At 37.9% G+C, this 18,400-nt stretch overlaps 1 protein-coding gene across 1 annotated transcript in view; it reads left to right on the top strand.

The window, feature by feature from the left end:
• The window catches only part of BIRC6 (baculoviral IAP repeat containing 6), a 310,956-nt gene that overhangs the window by 216,836 nt on the left and 75,720 nt on the right, over positions 1-18,400 (top strand). Inside the window, 2 exon segments of the mRNA XM_054021501.1 lie at positions 1,447-1,611; positions 4,043-4,211. Coding sequence (XP_053877476.1) covers positions 1,447-1,611; positions 4,043-4,211 — 334 coding nt within the window.

The following is an 18,400-nucleotide window of genomic DNA, read 5'->3' as shown; positions in this document are numbered from 1 at the left end:
TCCTGTCCTGGGGGTTGAATTCCAATGGATGTTTGTCATGGGTTCCCCCCCGGGGTGCCACCTGGAACTGGGGTACCACTGAGCTCTCCCGAACCACCCACCTGGGCTCCCTCTCACACTGTACTGCTGTGACAAGCTGACAAGCCCTCCAGCCTGCACTTTCACCAGCATACATACTGGTAGAGACACACCCAGCAGCAGTTACATGCAGGCTCTCTGACCAGCCCCTGAAAGGCTACCGCTAAGGCAACACCTAAATCCACAGGCACGCACCCCCTCTGGAGTATAAATCCCAAATTATACCATCTTCCACTGCACAGGGAACTGTACAGCGTAAGCTCATAAAATTCACCCCCTCCCTCAATGTGGAGAGGAATATGCAACAGCCATTTACCTCTGAGCTAAGCTTCCCATACACTTTACCCCAACTCACCGGTTTAGATAAAGCAAAAACAAGTTTATTAACTACAAAAGATAGATTTTTAAGAGATTGTAAATGATAGCAAACCGATCAAAGCAGATTACCTAGCAAATAAATAAAAAATGCGAACTAAGCTTAATGTGCTAAATAGATTGGATATGAATAGCAGATTCTCACCCTAAGAAATGATACAAGCAGGCTGCAGATTCTTAAGAGGCAAGTTGCACTTGCTTTATAGCTTGGAATCCCCAGGTGTTTCATTCACAGGCTAAAAATCCCTTTAGCCTGGATCTAACACTTCCCCCAGTTCAGTCTTTGTTCCTCAGGTGTTTCCAGGAGTCGTCTTGTGTGAGGAGTGAAGAACACCAGATGATGTCACTCCCTGACTTGTATAGCTTTTGCATAGGGTAGGAACCCTTTGTTTCAAAGCTTATTTCCCAGACCAATCTCTAGAAAAACACTGACATCCCAAGATGAAGTCTGGAGTCATGTGGTCTCATCACACGTCTTTGTAGAGTGATGCAGCCATTACTTGGAGGCTGTCTGTAACCTTTTCAGAAAGGCTCCCCAGGTGGGAGATAAACTTCTCCTAAGGCCTATTGTTTTTTCCTAATGGCCCATTGCCCTGAATAAGCCTTCCTCACACACTATCTAGACTGAAAGCATCTTGTCTAGTGGGCATTACTCAGGTGTAACTACATTTGAACTACAGATACATAGTCAATATTCATAACTTCAGATACAAAAATGATACATGCATACAAATAGGATAATCATATTCAGCAAATCATAACTTTTCCAAAGACACCTTACATGGCTTATCTTGCATAAAATATATCATAATTATGTCATAATCATATCCTAATAAAATCACTGCGAAGAATATGGGGTGCAGTGTCACAATGTCCATGAATTTGTTTTAATAAGTAAATAAAAAGCAACAAAAAACCTTCTTTCCTGAAGGACAGAAGGAATTTTGAAGGACTTGGACAATATGATGTATAATTCCTTTTTGTTTTTATTAGCCACAGGTGTCGAGCACGCACAACAGTGTATCAACAGAAGAACAGCAACTCTACTGGGCTAAGGGTACTGGCTTTGGAACTGGCTCCACTGCTTCTGGATGGGATGTAGAACAAGCTTTGACTAAACAAAGGCTGGAAGAAGAACATGTCACCTGTCTTCTGCAGGTATGGAATGGTGAAGTATAGATAACCCATATAGGCATTCATGCATGTGGTGATAAGATAGTTAAGCCTGTAAAAAAGTTGTATTCTTAACCCCTTTGTCACTCAAGTATCTGAAGTATTTTACTTATTAGGCTGAAACACCCATCAGCCATTTGTGAGCCTATAGTTTAAAAAAAAAAAAAAATTTCCTGTGTTGCAGCTAAAAAAAAGTCTAGCTTTTTTTCTCATAACAAATGTGAATGTATGAAAGTGTAGGACTGAACCAGATGGAGCAGAAAATTCCAATAAGCTATTTGCTTAAAGACTGATGCAATACACCTGTGACCTCAAGTAATTAATTGTGCAGCTGTTTTGTTAGACATTTTCAGGCTAAGTTGCTGAAAACAGGAGGTTGTAAGCTTGATGTGCATAATAGCTTTGTAGCAAAGGTGGATGCCCCTGTGATTATATGATTGGGGGAGGGGTTTGTTCCTGACCACCAAAAATGAGAATGCATGCCAGTCTTTCAGGTTGGGGAGTATTTCTATGTTATCATAACACACCAGTTACTTTATCAAGGTGAGGAAGATTGCAGAGCATTGCTTTCTATAGACTGAGTTTGATGCTTTTGGACCTTCAGGACCACTTGAGAGTATATAGAGCATGTCTCTGTTCAACCAGGTAATACAGTGAATGTGGCAAACGTAAATTAGCAAGAGATCACAAGAAGCTCAAGTTTAAATGATAAACACAGATTTTTTTTTCCTAGGAGGAGGATCTACCTATAAGTTTATAACCTCTATCATGGTGATCCATAAAAAGAACAGAACACAAAAGCGGATGTGCTTAGTTGTCAGCACATGGACAGCTCTGAATGTTCACTGAACCAAGAATTTTCTAGTAGATTTCTGTGGTGCTTTTATACTCCCATGTAGACCTATTGGCATCCAGGCAAAAGCAAAGGCAGATGATCAGAGAAGCAGACCTTGGAGCCTAGGAACAGACTAATTTCTAGTTTGCCAAATAGGCTTCTTTGTAATTTCCTCCTTTTTTTCCACCATTAGCAAGGGTAACTGATTTTTTTTTTAAGTCCCTTCTTATTACCCAAATTGTCCAAAAAGGCTGTTTTCAGACATAGGGGAATTACTACTACTTCAGAGCCAAGCAAAAGTTTGAATGTCTTGAGGCTGATGGCATAATCTGACAAAGAAGTATATAGTTTACAACTGATATACATATTGCGTTTTTTCATTTATAAAATGTATTTATACTCTTAAGAACTGAAAAAGAAAAATGCATAATTTAAATACATAAACTGCCACATTGTCAGTTAAAGGACTCTGTTAGATCACCATTATTATACGTCCATACGCAAAAGAATCCGTCTCCTATCAAACATTTTTTATTGAAGAAGGAAAAAAAATAGGAAAACAAACTATTAAATAAGCCTAGTAGCAAGCCATGAAATTCAACAAGCTTATGCTAAGAAACATAGGGAGTGAATTCCAGAGCCCAGGGCCCTTTTTATAAGAAATCCTATCTGCAGTCAGTACAAATTTAACTCATGGAGCTGTCAGCTCATATGCCTTCACTAATCTTTACTACTAGGATAGAGCACAAGGGAGAGGCAGTTTTTAAGGTGGCTCAGGCCTGAGCCACATAAAATGTAATAGGTAAAAAACCAATAGTTTCCAGTTAGTTTCCAAGAAACTAATTGAAGTCCTTGTAGATGATAGAACACAAGCTTCATGCTCCCTCCAAGACAATTCACTACACAAACAAGGAAGAAAGCAGCTGTATTATTCACTGACTAAAGATCAAAGGCAGTCTTCAGGTGTAGCCCCATGCAGGGAGTAATCTCACCAGAAGTGACTGAAGCATGGATAACTAGTGAGGTCCATATTTAACAGTAAAAGTTGCAGTCTCTTTGCTAGATGTTGATGATTAAGGTATTCTCTATTGTCAATCGTCTAAGATCCAACAGGTTATGCATCATACTATTGAGAGGGCAGATACTTCTCACTGTCTTCACTGTTTGCCATATGATTTACAAATTGGATTTATCATGGGATTAAACTGGAGATAGGATGTATTTAGAAGGTAGCTATTCTAATAGGAGTGTCAGAACTCCCCCAATGACACACAACAATATGTCTAGCAATTTAGTGCTTTGAATGGGTTTTTTAAACCTAAGCTTTTGAGTAATAATTTGAAGTGGCTTTATTTAATGCTTACTCTACCTTCTTAATTTAGCAAAAATAGTAATAAACTGTGATCTAGTAATTTCTGTATAGGATTCTATCTAAATCATCTTTGAGCTCGAAGGAGTAACTTCTAACATTTAATAGGCGAAATAACAAGCCAGCCATTAAGTAGATATGGACAATTTGAGTTGTTATTTCTAAAATGCATCAGATTTTGACTAAGCATCTCAATATATTTTAATTTTCAGGTTCTTGCTAGTTACATAAATCCTGCAGGTAGCATATCAAATGGAGAGACCCAGACTAGCCATGAGGGTAGAGGACAAAACAGCAATGCTCTTCCATCAGTTCTGTTAGAGCTACTCAGTCAGTCTTGTCTCATTCCAGCAATGTCGTCATACCTCCGTAACGATTCAGGTAAAGTGGTGTTGTTCGGTTTTTTGTTTTTGTTTTTTAAGCATATTGCATTTCTTTCTCTGAAATGAGCCTGGTGGAAAAGCAGAGCTGTTATTGACAAAAATCAGGGTAAATGTAAAGATTCATTTGCAAGAGAATTTCATGCTACTTGAACAAAATAGACAGTCCCTGCAAATTTCCATCAGGGTTATTTTTGACATTTAAAAAAAAAATGAAAAAGCATATTTTATTACTCCTTGATAGTAGATTTATATAAGTCTTATGAGATGAAATTTGTTTGCTGTGGCTGTTGATGTGATTTCTTTATTTTGTAGAGTTTTAAACTCTTGCACAGTTTGAAATTATCCCTTTTTCAAAACTACTTTAAAAAAAATCTGTTTACAGATGCTATCACCTTGAAAAATCACATTTCTAGCTGACAATTTTGTATCTTACTATTCTTCTTCAAGAGCTAGTCCCAAGCATATTCATTATGGGTGCATATGTGCTCCTGGGACTGGAAATTGTTCTGTAGCTGTGTCTGTTGGTTTACCCCTGCCCACTATGCCTCCTCATGCTGTGAACCAAGGGTATAAATGACAGTGTGGATTTTTGGGGTCTTCAGTTGTTAATCTTTCTGTCCTAAGTGTGTGGTGTTAATGAGAAATTTATAGTTGACTTAATATTAGTGTGCATACACGTGCCAGTTGTCGGCATTAACCAGAAATCCTGGTTAAAGGTAACATAGTCATTTTGTGAAAATGTGTGAGCCCTACCATTACTTCTGAACTCTCTAAAAGTGGAACTGGGAGTGGGTATTCAGCCATGAATGATTCTGTACCTTTTAAGTATCAGAGGGGTAGCCATGTTAGTCTGGATCTGTAAAAAGGGACAGAGTCCTATGGCACCTTATAGACTAACAGACATATTGGAGCATAAGCTTTCGTGGGTGAAATACCCACTTTGTCAGACGCTGGTTTAGTTCGCCTGAAGCTGCAATAGCTGGGTCCTTCTCAGTTATGATGTCACAGATGTCATGGATTCCCACTGGAGCTTGAAAACGGCTTGCAGGGTGTCATGTTAATATTTCATTCCTTGAGGCATAAGACAAACCATTTGGGATAGGAGCTACCTTTTTACAAATGTTTTTTCAAAACCATGCATATATAGAACAAAATAAAGGCAGTATAGCTGGCTCTCTGTAACTACTCTGTGGTAGGTGCGGCACTGTGTTATTTTGAGCTGAAGCAGTCCAAAAATGTCTTCAAAACCTCAATCAACAAAAATTTTGAACAATGTGAAGAATGTTTCTCTGGATATTTCAGAGTATTTGACCCATCACTATAGGATTATCTCATTTTTCAAGAACACTCTGGTCAAGTATTTACAAACTTGCAGCTCAAATTTAAGATAAATCAGAGTAGCTAATTTCAAACACTATGGCTAATACAAGTCCTGTTATGGTGTTAATCTTGATAGTTAGAATTTTTTCTTATCTAAAATGGTGCTGACTACTTTTATGTTCCATGGAAACAACTTACTTAATTTTGCCTGAGAGAACAAGTTGTTTCGTTAATTGTGGCTGTGGGCCATGTTGTCCATAAATGACTTATTTTAAAAAGTGGTTTATTCCTTCTATAAATTAACTTCTGTAATACACAGCATATTAGATTTTTTTCTGAATCTATTCATAAGTTATTTGAATAGACTTAAGTTTGAATTTAATAATTCAGATCAAGATTTTCAAAAATAGGTGCCTAAAGTTAGGGTCCTAAATCCCCATATAGGTGTCTGCTTTTGGCACCCATTTTTGAAAAATCTTTGTCTCAGTTCTTGCAGGGCTCTGTATCTCTGGAAACGAATTTTAAAATTTCCTGTGGACTAGAGCAAAGTTATCACCCCTGTGTTCAAATGTCAGTTTTGCTGAGTGGCACTTAGTACTGTTAACAATTTAAAAAGAAGTTAAGAATCCTATTTGTAAAAAACATTTTTAATTGTAATTTTTATTCAGTACAGGGTGTTATTCTTTCCTTAGAATACCCAATAAAATATAGCACAGAACCAGTGAAACATGGCACAGCTTTTCTCTGAGAGAGACTGACAGCAACAACCGACGAGCTGCTTCTCCTGCTGGGCAGTTGCTGGGGCTGAACAAGGTTGTCATTCAGGGAGGCCAAGCCCTGTGCAAGTCCCGCACCACATGAAGGGCAGAAGCTACTGGTTAGAGGTTCTGGATGAATGTGTCACAGCTCATACAGATAGGAAGGAATGAAAGAGATGTGGCTTTTGGAGATAGAAGAGCAAGTAGCCCTAGTTTGTTGACCAGGCCATACAGAAAGGCCTGTTTCTTTCCCCACCCTCTCCCCCACCCCACCCCATGAGGGAGTGGGAAGGCCCTGGTGGGAAATCTTAAAGAAATTAAGTAGATGTTGTGTTGCTGGGTTATTGCCAATTGTGGATATTGGAAGGTTGAAAGGAGGGATGTATAGGAACAATATATTTCATGGTTGTTGTGAATTTAAAAATTGTCAAGGAGTGGCTAAAGTAAGGGAGAGGTGGTTCTTTTTCACGGAAGGGTGCGTAAATATAAATATATGACCAACACAAGTTGCTACCATATATTGAAAATTCACAAGGAACTTCTGTGTATTTAAATTCTCAACCCTTATTTAATGTATTTTGTACTAAATTTACAAAAAAATCTGTCATTATACTTAACAAGTAAGTCCAAATGAACACTCTTGAATTTTTCCTGATGTATTTTAATATACCTTCTTTGCTTTCTTTTTTACTTACATGTTCATTGGAGGCATTTTATAATACAACTCTTGTATCTAAATATTTTTATTTTGGGGTTAGGGAAACAGCTGAGAAGGTCTGCACTCTCAAAATATCAATCAAGGTTTGCTTTTGAGATGTTGATAAAAAGAGGACCTGTATGAACTCCTTAAAGGAGAGAAGGAAATGTGCAGATGGGTACAGATCTGGGAAAATGAATACACCCAGAAAATATTGCCTTCTCTTCATGCATATTTGAGACAAAACATTAGCTAGCTCGAAATGAGTATGCAATTATTTGGTATAAAGACAGATGATTATATTAATGGACAGGAATCATAAAAGTGATGTTGGAGTTCTCCGCTTTTCTAGGATAGGTAACAAGAAGAGACAACTTAGAGAAACTAACAGCTTTGGATTATAAATTAGAAAGGACTTTTCTAAGGTTTGTGGTTCTAAGTAATATAGAGTGTGCGAATGAAGGTTGCATTTCCTTCCCAAACAGTGCCACAGAAGGAATTTAGATCTTTTGTGAGCACTTCGAGAACCACTGATGTAAGGTACCAGACACTCATGGATTGCTGCATGAAAATCCAGTGCTATTCATGTATAATTCATGGAGTTTTTTTGTGCATTTTATGTTTATATCTTTTCCATCTTAGTTTAAAAAAAACTGTTGTAGTTAGCACTCAGAAATTAGAAATATTAGAATTAAGATTGCCTGTGCAATCTTGGGTATACACATGATGATAGTCTTTAGTTATACAGTAACATAGTATTTTTTTCCTACAGAACCCTTGCCTTATTTAGTTCCTAGGATGGACAATGCTCAAGAAATGATGCAGCTGTTCAGTATTTTTTTTCTCAAGTGTCTGGCTCCTTACCTCATTTACTGCCATTCCACGCCCTTCACTGAATATGGAACTTTTAATTTCCTCCTGGGTTTTTCTGTGATGCTGATCTGAGCATCTTTGCAATGCCCCTGCTAGTTAGGGAGGGTTTTCACAGATGAAGAATTTACAAGGCTCCACTAATCTTGTGTGCCTCAATGTTTGATTGGGCACCCAATTCAAAACACACAAAATCCTGACTTTTTTTCAGAATATTTATTATTTTATAGTACTCTGGTTTTAGGACACTTAGTTAAGAAATATACAGTGCTTCGAGAAGAACAGGATTACTTGTGGCACCTTAGAGACTAACAAATTGTATCTGTACGAGTTTTTTCATGAGGTTGATGGATTTCCACTCCATACGGCTAAATGCAGTGCCTTGCATAATGACAGGTTTCAGAGTAGCAGCCGTGTTAGTCTGTATCCGCAAAAAGAAGAACAGGAGTACTTGTGGCACCTTAGAGTTTGTTAGTCTCTAAGGTGCCACAAGTACTCCTGTTCTTCTTTTTGCGGATACAGACTAACACGGCTGCTACTCTGAAACACTGCTTCGAGTATACAAAGTGACTTTCTCAAGACCGCACAGTGAATCTATGGCAAAGTCAGGATTCTCAGCTCTCAATCCTGTACTCATTCTTCAAGACCACACTACCTTACTGCCAGAGGTGCTGAGCATTCACTACTTCCATTGATTTTAGTTGCAAGTGTGAATGCTCTCAGCATCTCTGGAGATGAAGGTCGAGGGATCTCAAGTGTGCACACCCAGAATATGAGTAGCACACAGTCAGTGATAGTCTATGAAAATTTGGATTTAGGTGATTTTGCCCAGCACCACAGGGGCCAGAAATAGAACCCAGTTCTTCCTGGTATCAAACTGCTTTAGCCATCTTTTTTCTTCCTGCTTCATTTACTACACACCTACTAACTGTACAAAGCGAAGGTCCTACAAACAGCCTCATTTGCCACACAGCCTTGATTCATTTTCTGAGTACCATCCATCCTGTCTACTGAATGAAGCTGGTGTCTTGTGGAAAAAATTGTGTGTGATCATGTAATTAGACACTGTCACAGTGTGTTTGTGCATTAGAAAGCAGAATAAAGGTTTCATGGGAATCCTTAAATCTGGTATTTCCAAACTTGAGTGCTTGAATTTGCAGTATTAGCGTGTTTAATGTTGTAATTTGTAAGTACTTCTCTAGGGTTTTTGAAAAGACAAATATTATGCAACTCTTACACCCTCCCACCACACACACAATCAGCAGGGCTTGAACCCCAGAGTTTCTTCAACACAAACACTAGCACTTGACCTAAAAGGTGAATTGCCCTAGTAGGGAGCGCAAGTAGACTGTTATCCTTTGTAGACATGTGAGTAGAGGAGCGTGCATAATACACTGAGTGTATTATGTATGTATGAGTAGCCCCATTTTACAAACAAGTGTACTCAACTGCACTGCCCCTCAAATAATCTGCCAAATCTAAATAGATGAGACTTGAGTCTGTCCTATTAGAGATCTTGTTTTTATTCCAAGCTTCTGTAACCTCTCAGTGGGATAAGAGGCTTTATCCAATAAGTTTTGTAAAGGGCACAAAATTATTAAAACCAGTTACTGTGACTAGAAGAAATGACTTGAATTCATGGTCTCCTGGCTTCTAATCCAAACTGAGAAACTAGGGCATTGCATGCATAGTGCTAATAAAATGTTCAGGGGTTTTCACATCCACCCAGGAATAAGCTGTATTGAGCAACACATTACCAGAAAATAGCAGTTTCAGCAGCTCCTTAACTTGCCCACAGCAGAAAGAATGGCCATGGGGTCAGCAAATGCTTACCATTACCTCAGGACTCTCCTCCTGCTGCAAACCATGGTGAATCTAGAGATCTTTTTTTAAAAAGGGGGAAAAATAATGGGAAGGTTTTTTTTATAATGGAAAATATAGGGGTTGCTATTGCTCCCTCTACAATTAAATATTGTATAGGTTGCTGCTGCTGTTATGAGATAAAATAGTCTTTCAGTGTTTTGGTGATGACTGCAATTTTATTTCTTATTTGCAGACTCATCTTAAGCATAGTTAGCTACAAATACAGAACGTGTATTGCCTGTAAAGTCTCTCGATTGGCAGAGGTTGTTGACAGGCACCTCTGTTTATGAAATACCCTAATAGTAAGTTGCATGTGGTATTGATTTAATGACAACTCTTACAACTAGAAATTTATCTTAAGTTTTCCTGAGGTTTAAATATGTTCTGGCAGGTTCATTCTAGATTAACTCTCTTTAAAGAAAAAAAAAAAAAAAAAAAGATAAAAAAATCTATATGGCGAAAGATCACGTGTTCCTGATAAAAGTGAAATTGATAAATAAGCGGATGAAGACCACTTAAATGTCACTTAATCATTTAGAAACCTCACCTTGAAACAGGTCTTTGCAACCCAAGCAGATCACTCAGTGACGTCCTGCATCATTTTCTGGGGAGGAGCAAGGTGATCCGGATGTCCTTGAAATTGTAAATTGGACATTTTTCATTAATTTCCCTAATTGCTTTTTTCTCTTTAATGCAGAGAAGGAAAAGTCCTTTGTGAACAGGGTGAAGGTATTCAGACATTATTCATAAGGGTCAGAGTTACAATACTACTGAAGCTATTACTCTGAGTGACTTTAATGTACAATTATATTTGTATTCTTAGTGTAGAATTACGCTGGCATTTACAATTAATATCTTTTATAAAAGAATATTGAAGGAAACTCATCACTTCAGTGCGTGATGAGATTTTAATATACTTATGTCTTGTTCATGTCTAAATGAGGACATGATGCACATTTACATTTGTATTATGCTATTTTCATTTGATAGGTTTTAAAAATTTTAAGAAAAAGTTAACAAAACATGTTTTCCTTAATGAGGAATTAGTTATATCTCATATTTGTAGTTTCAAGTGAAGTTTTTTACTGTTATTTCATAATTTTTACATATGATCTTTCATCCATGGGGATGGGGAGGGATAGCTCAGTGGTTTGAGCATTGGCCTACTAAACCCAGGGTTGTGAGTTCAATCCTTGAGGGGGCCACTTAGGGATCTAGGGCAAAATCAGTACTTGGTCCTGCTAGTGAAGGCAGGGGGCGCTGGACTCAATGACCTTTCAAGGTCCCTTCCAGTTCTAGGAGATTGGACATCTCCATTAATTTAATTTTATTTATCCAGAAAGATCATTCCTAATCATTTTTCAAATACAGGAATTACTTCATCTACTGATGAAAAGTAGCCACCTCTGCAATGAAACACAGTTCGTTTGTTACATCAGTAGTTCCCAGCAGTGGATGGCAACTAGTTTGAGTCACCATCTAGTTCTTGTGTGAGTCATGATCTGGTTGAGTGTTTTATATTTTGTATTTAAATAGTAAAGGTATTTTATTTGATCTAATGGACCTCTGAGATGTATGAAGAAATAAATAGTACTAGCCAAAATTTTTAGGTAAGGGAAGGCAGAAAAGAGAAAAGTGATTATCATTTTTAGTCCAAGCAGCTCACAGAGTCTATGTAGAAAAGGTGGGGTAAGGGAACAGAAGATAGAAAGGAAAGGAAAAGAAAATGGGCTGTCTTTTGTTACGTATTTATACAGTGCATAGCACAATGGGGCTGAGACAGGAAGGCTCTACCAAAAATTACCACGGTTTAAAAACACCTTTAAAATTAAATTTAGCAGTACTGGTTTCTCTGTGAATTGGTTCTCATACGCAACACAGTAGATCTATCAGTCTGGAGAACTGTAGGCTGACTACACCAGTCTGAACCCACAAGGTGAAGAGTTTGGGTGCCTCTGTCTGTCTTTATAATAAAGGCTGGTAACTGCATCACAAGCTACAATATTCTGTCTTTGTGTTTTACTAGAAGAAGCTGACATAAGGCTGGCTGCTGGGAAGGCTTTGAGACCCTTGCATTTTTCAGGCATCTTTTCCTTTCTGCTTTCTTCCTTACACTTTAGTTTCAGACCCACAGAACTCAGTGATGGAGAAGTTTCTGGTTAGCACTGCTTCTGATGGCATGGCACTGCTGTCTTCCTTGGTCCTGAAGAAGACTCCTTATGAATGTCTTCTAATAAGAATTCCTTCTCCCCTTGGAGGAGACAGTGTCTTCCTTGTTCTGAGTCTTATTCTGCAGCTGACAATGGGGAAAGTGTTGGTGATCTGAACATAGAAGCTAATTGGCACTAAAACTATCAAAACCTATCCTAAGTTCCAGTGTGGCATTTGGTCTTCACACTTGATTTTAGATATCTGTACAAAAATGCAAGGAGTTTGGGGAATAAACAGGAAGGACTGGAAGTATTAGTACATAAGCTAAATCATTATTTAATTGACATCACAGATTTGGTGGATTAAGTCTCATGACTGGAATATTTGTATAGCAGGGGATATCTTGTTCAGGGGATAAAGGAAGGAGGGATTGCATTCTACATAAAGGATATATACACTTATACTGCGGTCCAGAAGGAAGTGGGAGGCAGACCAGTTGAGAGTTTCTGAGAGAGAAAAGTGTTAAAAAAATAGGGATGATGTTGTGCTGGGAGTCTATTACAGACCACCAAATTGGGAAGAAGTAGATGAGGCATTTCTAAATCAAATTACCGAAATATCCAAAACATAGGACCTGGTAGTGATGGGGGGACTTTGACTACCGAGACATTTGTTGGGGAAAGTTTTATACAGCAAAACATACATCCTAAGAACTTAGTGGAGACTTGATCAGGGATCATTTTTTGTCCCAGAAAGTGGAGGAAGTAACCAGGGAGACAGCTATTTTAGACTTGATTCTGACCAGCAGGGAGGAATAGGTAGTAAATGTGAAGGTGGAAGGCAATTTGGGTGAAAATGATGGATTTCATGAGTCTAAGGAAGGGAAGGAATGAGAGCAGCAGAATAAGGAAAATGGACTTCAAAAAAGAAGACTTTAACAAATTCAGAGAACTAGTAGGTAAGGTCCTATGAGAAGAAAATCTAAGGGAAAATGGAGAGCTGGCAGTTCCTTGAGGAAACAATATTAAAGGCAAAACTGCAAACTGTTCCAATGCAAAGGAAAGATAGGAAGAATAGTCAGAAGCCAATATGGCTCCATCAGTAGCTCTATACTAACATGAAAATCAAATAAGAATCCTCCAAAAAATGGAAACATGGTTACATGCTAAGGAGGAGCACAGAAGAACAGCACAAAATCAGAAAAGCTAAGGCACAAAATGAGTTCCACCTGACAAGGAACATAAAAGGCAATAAGAAGAGGTTCTTTAAATACATTAGGCAAGAAAGAGAGATGAAGGAAAGTGTAGTTCCTATACTTAGTGAGGAAGGAGAACTAATAACTGATGACCTCAAGAAAGCTGAGGGGCTTAGTGTCTGTTGCTTCAGTCTTCATTAAAAAGGCTAGTGATGACTAAACACCATTAATACTGACAATCGGGATGGAATGCAATCAGAAATAGGGAAGGAACAGGTTAAAGGCTATTTAGGTAGTTTAGATGTATTCAAGTCAACAGGGTCTGGTAAAATTCATCCTAGGGTATTTAAGGTATCAGTTTGTAAGCATCTGGAGGATAATAGGGTTATAAGGAATAGCCAGCATGGATTTGTCAAGAACAAATAATGCCAAAGAAACTTAATTTCCTTCTTTGATAGGATTATTGACTGAGTGGATGGGGGAAGCAGTAGACCAGATATATGTTGATTTTTAGTGAGGCTTTTGACAAATCCCAACATGACAGTCTCATAAGCAAACTAGGCAGTATAGTCTAGATGAAAGTACTTTGAGGTGGGTGCACAACTGGTTGAAAGATCATACTCAAAAAGTAGTTATCAATGGTTTTCTGTCAAATTGGGGAAGCATATGTAGTAAGGCCCTCACGGGGCCTGTGTCTACTAGTCAATATTTTCATTAATGACTAGGATAATGGAGTAGAGAATATGCTTATGAAATTTGCAGATGACACCAAGCTTGGAGGCATTGCATGCGCTTTAGAGAACAGGTTTTTAAAATACAAAATGACCTTGGCAAATTGGAGAATTTCTCTGAATTCAACAAGATTAAATTAAATAAAGACAAATGCAAAGTACTTCAGTTAGGAAGGAAAACTCAAATGCACAACTATATAGGTGGTACTGCTGAAAAGGATCTTGAGGTTATAGTGGACCACAAACTAAATATGCGTCAATGTGATGCAGCTGCAAAAAAAGCTAAACTTCTTGGGTGTATTAACAGGAGTGTTATATGTAAGACACCGGAGGTAATTGTCTCACTCTACTCTGCACTATTGAGGCCCTAGCTGCAGTACTGTGTCCAATTCTGGGTACCACAATTTAGGAAGGATTGTGGACAAATTGGAAAGAGTCCAGTGGAGATCAACAAAAATAATAAGTTTGGAAAATCTGAACTATAAGGGAAAGTTGAAAAAACTGGGTATGTTTAGACTTGAGAAAAGAAGACTCAGGTGCGACCTGATAAGTCTTCCAACATGTTAAGGGCCATTATAAAGAGGAGTATGATCAATTTTTCTCCATATCCACTGAAGGTAGGACAAGAAGTAATGGGCTTAATCTGTAGGCAGGAAAATTTGTTAGATATTAGGAAATCCTTTTTAACTATAAGGGTAGTTAAGCTCTGAAATAGGCTTCCAAGGGAGGTTGTGGCGTCCCCATCACTGGGAGCTTTAAAAAAAAAAGGGGGGCGGGGGGACAAACTCCTGTCTAGGTCTACTTGGTCCTGTCATAGTGCAAGAGGCTCTAGATCTCTTCCTGCCTTACATTTCTATTCTATGCTTCATAGATTGAGACTGCCATTTTGAATGCTCTTTTGAATTTCATCAACTAGTCTAGCATCACATCACATTTGCAGATTCATTAAATAGTTGTGAAGTTTCATCCTGCTAAGTCTCCCATTGCAAACTGCTGAAAGCTTAATTTAGTTCTGAAGCACATAATGGAGCAGCCTTCTAAATGTATAGCTACCCACATCCCTTTTTTCTTCATTGTTTAAAGTTGCCTGTCCAAATGAAGTCTCTTCTACTACAGGATTAGTGAGTTAAATGGCCTTGACTCCACCTTCCTCCCCAAGGAAAAAATAGTACTTTGAACATAGCAGAAAATCCTACCCTATCATTTCACTTAGGACATTACTTTTGTATCTCCAAGAGATTGGATGGCATTGCATCCCTGTTTGCAAATCCATCCAATTCTGCTTAGACAGGACCTAGTACTTCAAGAAATCTGATGCCTTGTTCTTTTCTTTTATTGGCGAGAACAGAGGAATGAAAGCTTCAGACAGCTGTCTGCTGGTGGGTCCAACCTTCTAAGTGTAAAAGAAGGCTTGAAAAATAACTCAAGTCTGAGTATATTCACAATATATCTATCCATACTCTGGCAGAAAGAAAGTGTTTTGTGAAGAGCTCTACAGAGCACCCACCTGGAAATCTCCACATCTTTAGCAGGAAACTACAATGTTAGTGTTGCATCCTCATCTGAAGAGGTCTGCACAGGGATAAAAGCCCCCACCTGGCCCAGGTCAGCTGACTCAGGCTGCAGGGCTAAAAATTGCTATGTATACATTCGGGCTCACGGGATCTCAGGGCTCAGGTTCCAGCCTTAGCCTGAATGTCTACACAGAAGTTTTTTAGCCCTGGAGCCTGAGCCCCAAGCATCTGAGTCAGCTGACATGGACAACTTGTGGGGTTTTTATCCTGGAGTAGATGTACCCTGAGTCTCCTTCTGGTCATTAGGCTTTATAAGCTGCTGCTGTTCCCCCTTGATCTTCTATTCTGCTCTTCCTCCATTATGTCTGGTTGATTTGCTTGCTAATTTCCAATAGTCCCCCAGGTTTGTGGATATGCTGTGAGTATAGATGTTTTTCTTAAATATGGCTTCTAATAAGAGGAAATCTCCCCCCCACCCCTTCTCCCAGAGTCTGGATTTTTTTTGTTTACCCACCTATATACATATATTCATTGGTGCTGGAACTAGGAGTGCTGGGGGTGGGTAGGGGGTGCTGCTGTACCTCCTGGCTTGAAGTAGTAATAACAAACACCAAATACACGGTTTCCATCATCCACACCTCTAGTATAAAAATTGTTCCAGCACCGCTGCATATATTTGATAGTTTCCAATGATTAAATTCTAAACAATCTACTGGAGTTTGTGTATCTATATCTCCAAAACTCTTTGCCTCGTGAACTGCCTCTGTGGTCTCAGATGGGTATGTTGAATACGATAATTCTCTGGTGTAGTTGATACATTTTGTTTTAAGAAAGTCTATTCTTTAATTCAAAGACTGGGGTCATTGTCCTACAGTGATAGTACCTTATAACTTAAGGCAGCCAGTGAAAAAACATTGTGTAAAATAAAACTGCAGTGGGAACGGAGATAGAATGTAATTACCTAAAAGAAAAATTTTACCACGACAGCAGCATTAACATCCTCACTCTTGTAAATGGTGCCATGGGATCTTTACCATAGTTGCTTTCCCAAGGCTATGACCAGACTTATCTGAAATGTAAAAACAGCACAGTCCATCAGTGTTGTATTGGTGCACTGGTTCAATAATATTTCAAAGTATAGATTGCTGTCTACTGAATCAAAACAGCGTCCTGCTACCCCCTGCACTTTGCATTGTGCAAACACTAAAATATGTCTGAACTATTTCCTTAAGGCAGAGAATGCTTAACAAAATTACTGCCTTAATCTTTGATATGAGTATGAGTAATTTTTCCCCAAACTTCACCCAAAGGATAACTTTATAAATAAAGTTAATCAATGCTATAATATGTATATACACGTACAGTATGTAAATACTAGAAATATTCAGAAATATCCCAATCTTTGCTACAGTTTCTTAAATCAACATGAATAGGTTGATATTATTTTTCACATACACATACTTTGTGGATTCCAGTTATTTTTTTACCAAACAGTCTATTACTTCCTATATCTATGGTGATGTCATAAAATGAAATATTTTCTGTACCATATGGATGACACCTAAATCTTTTATCTACCTCTGTTATATCCACCCTCAGTGCAGTCTCATTTCTGATTACTTTTTTGACATCTCTTTATAGATGACCCACTATCAAGCTCAAAATAGTAAAAACCAGAATTTAACATCTTCCACCCCCAATCCTTCTCAAATAAATACCATATAATACCATATGATTTAATATGCTGGAGAAAAGATGCAGAAGCCTTTGCCTAATTCACTGTGGATATTGTGGAGTCCTTACTTTATTTGCTGAACATATTTTATTTCTAAATGGCTTTCATGGGCGCCATTTCTCGCTCACCACAGAGTATAGTACACTGTAGTAGATTACCTAAAAGCACTAGATTATCAATTTACAGATAGCCTTGATTAAGGAATGGGATGTAGCAAAACTGCCCCAGAACAGCTTGGGAAAGAAATTGTGCTTGTCACTGTCAGAGGCACAATTATTTCCTTGCCTCCATTTATCCTGGAGGGTAATAATTTTCAGGGGTGTATTTAACAATACTAGGTGATTAAAATCTCACTTCTGTTTTATATAAAAACTAAAGTTAATTGTGCTGTGTCCCTTGTAGCTTTCACATTTCCTGCCTTGAATGCTTAACCTTGTAACTTTAATGTTCTCAAGGTAGTTTTCTTTATGGAATAGGAAAATGTGTGTGTGTGTGTACTTATATAAAAACTTTTATATACGTTTGAATTTAGATTTAGAACCAGTCCTCCAAAGACTCTCACACATGCGTACCTTTAAACATGTGCAAGTTCCATGGATTTCAGTGGGAGTGGTCACATACTTAAAGTTAAGCATATGTATAGTACTGGGCCTAAATCATAAACAGTGCAATAAAATATATGTGGTATAAAAAGTTAAAGATCTTTGTGGGATCCGGGCCTTAGATGGCAAACTCCTCAGGGCAAGGATTAAGTCTTTCTCTGTACAACACGGTGCACATCGGAACTCGGCAATAACCCATTCAATTTGATCTTGAGACTTTAGAGCAAACAGTTTAGAAATCTGTCAGTATCCAGCTAGAAAGAAATGTTCAATTAATTGTTAATTCTGTTCTTTACCCTTGTGTGATAATACTTTTTATTTATTGTAAACTAAGCATCAATATAAAAATGCCCAAAGTGATTTTGTTCATGTCACACACATTCTCGAAATGACACTGTGGAGGAAAACTCTAGTAATGTGTATTGCTATCATTCGTCTAATAAATCTTAAAAGAAAATACTAAACATTATAACAAAAGTTGCAGAATTTAGTCAATAGTTAAAATTTTATTTATAATTTTACAGTACTTTTAGTATAACAGTGCTTTTTCCCCCCACACTCATTATACATTGGTATAAATCTTAGCATACAATGGTGCTTTAAAAATAAAAACTCTACTTGACTTTTTGTTTTCTGGTCTTACCTATATAGGGGTGTACCATCACAAATCTATAGAAAGCATGATATTGAAATAAATAAAATATATGTAATCTACATTCTTCATGAAGACTTCTATGGTGCGATTGTCTTC

Source organism: Malaclemys terrapin, chromosome 3 (assembly GCF_027887155.1).
Source record: "Malaclemys terrapin pileata isolate rMalTer1 chromosome 3, rMalTer1.hap1, whole genome shotgun sequence".
NCBI classification, from domain to species: Eukaryota; Metazoa; Chordata; order Testudines; family Emydidae; genus Malaclemys; species Malaclemys terrapin.
This window is presented reverse-complemented; position numbering and strand designations above follow the sequence as displayed.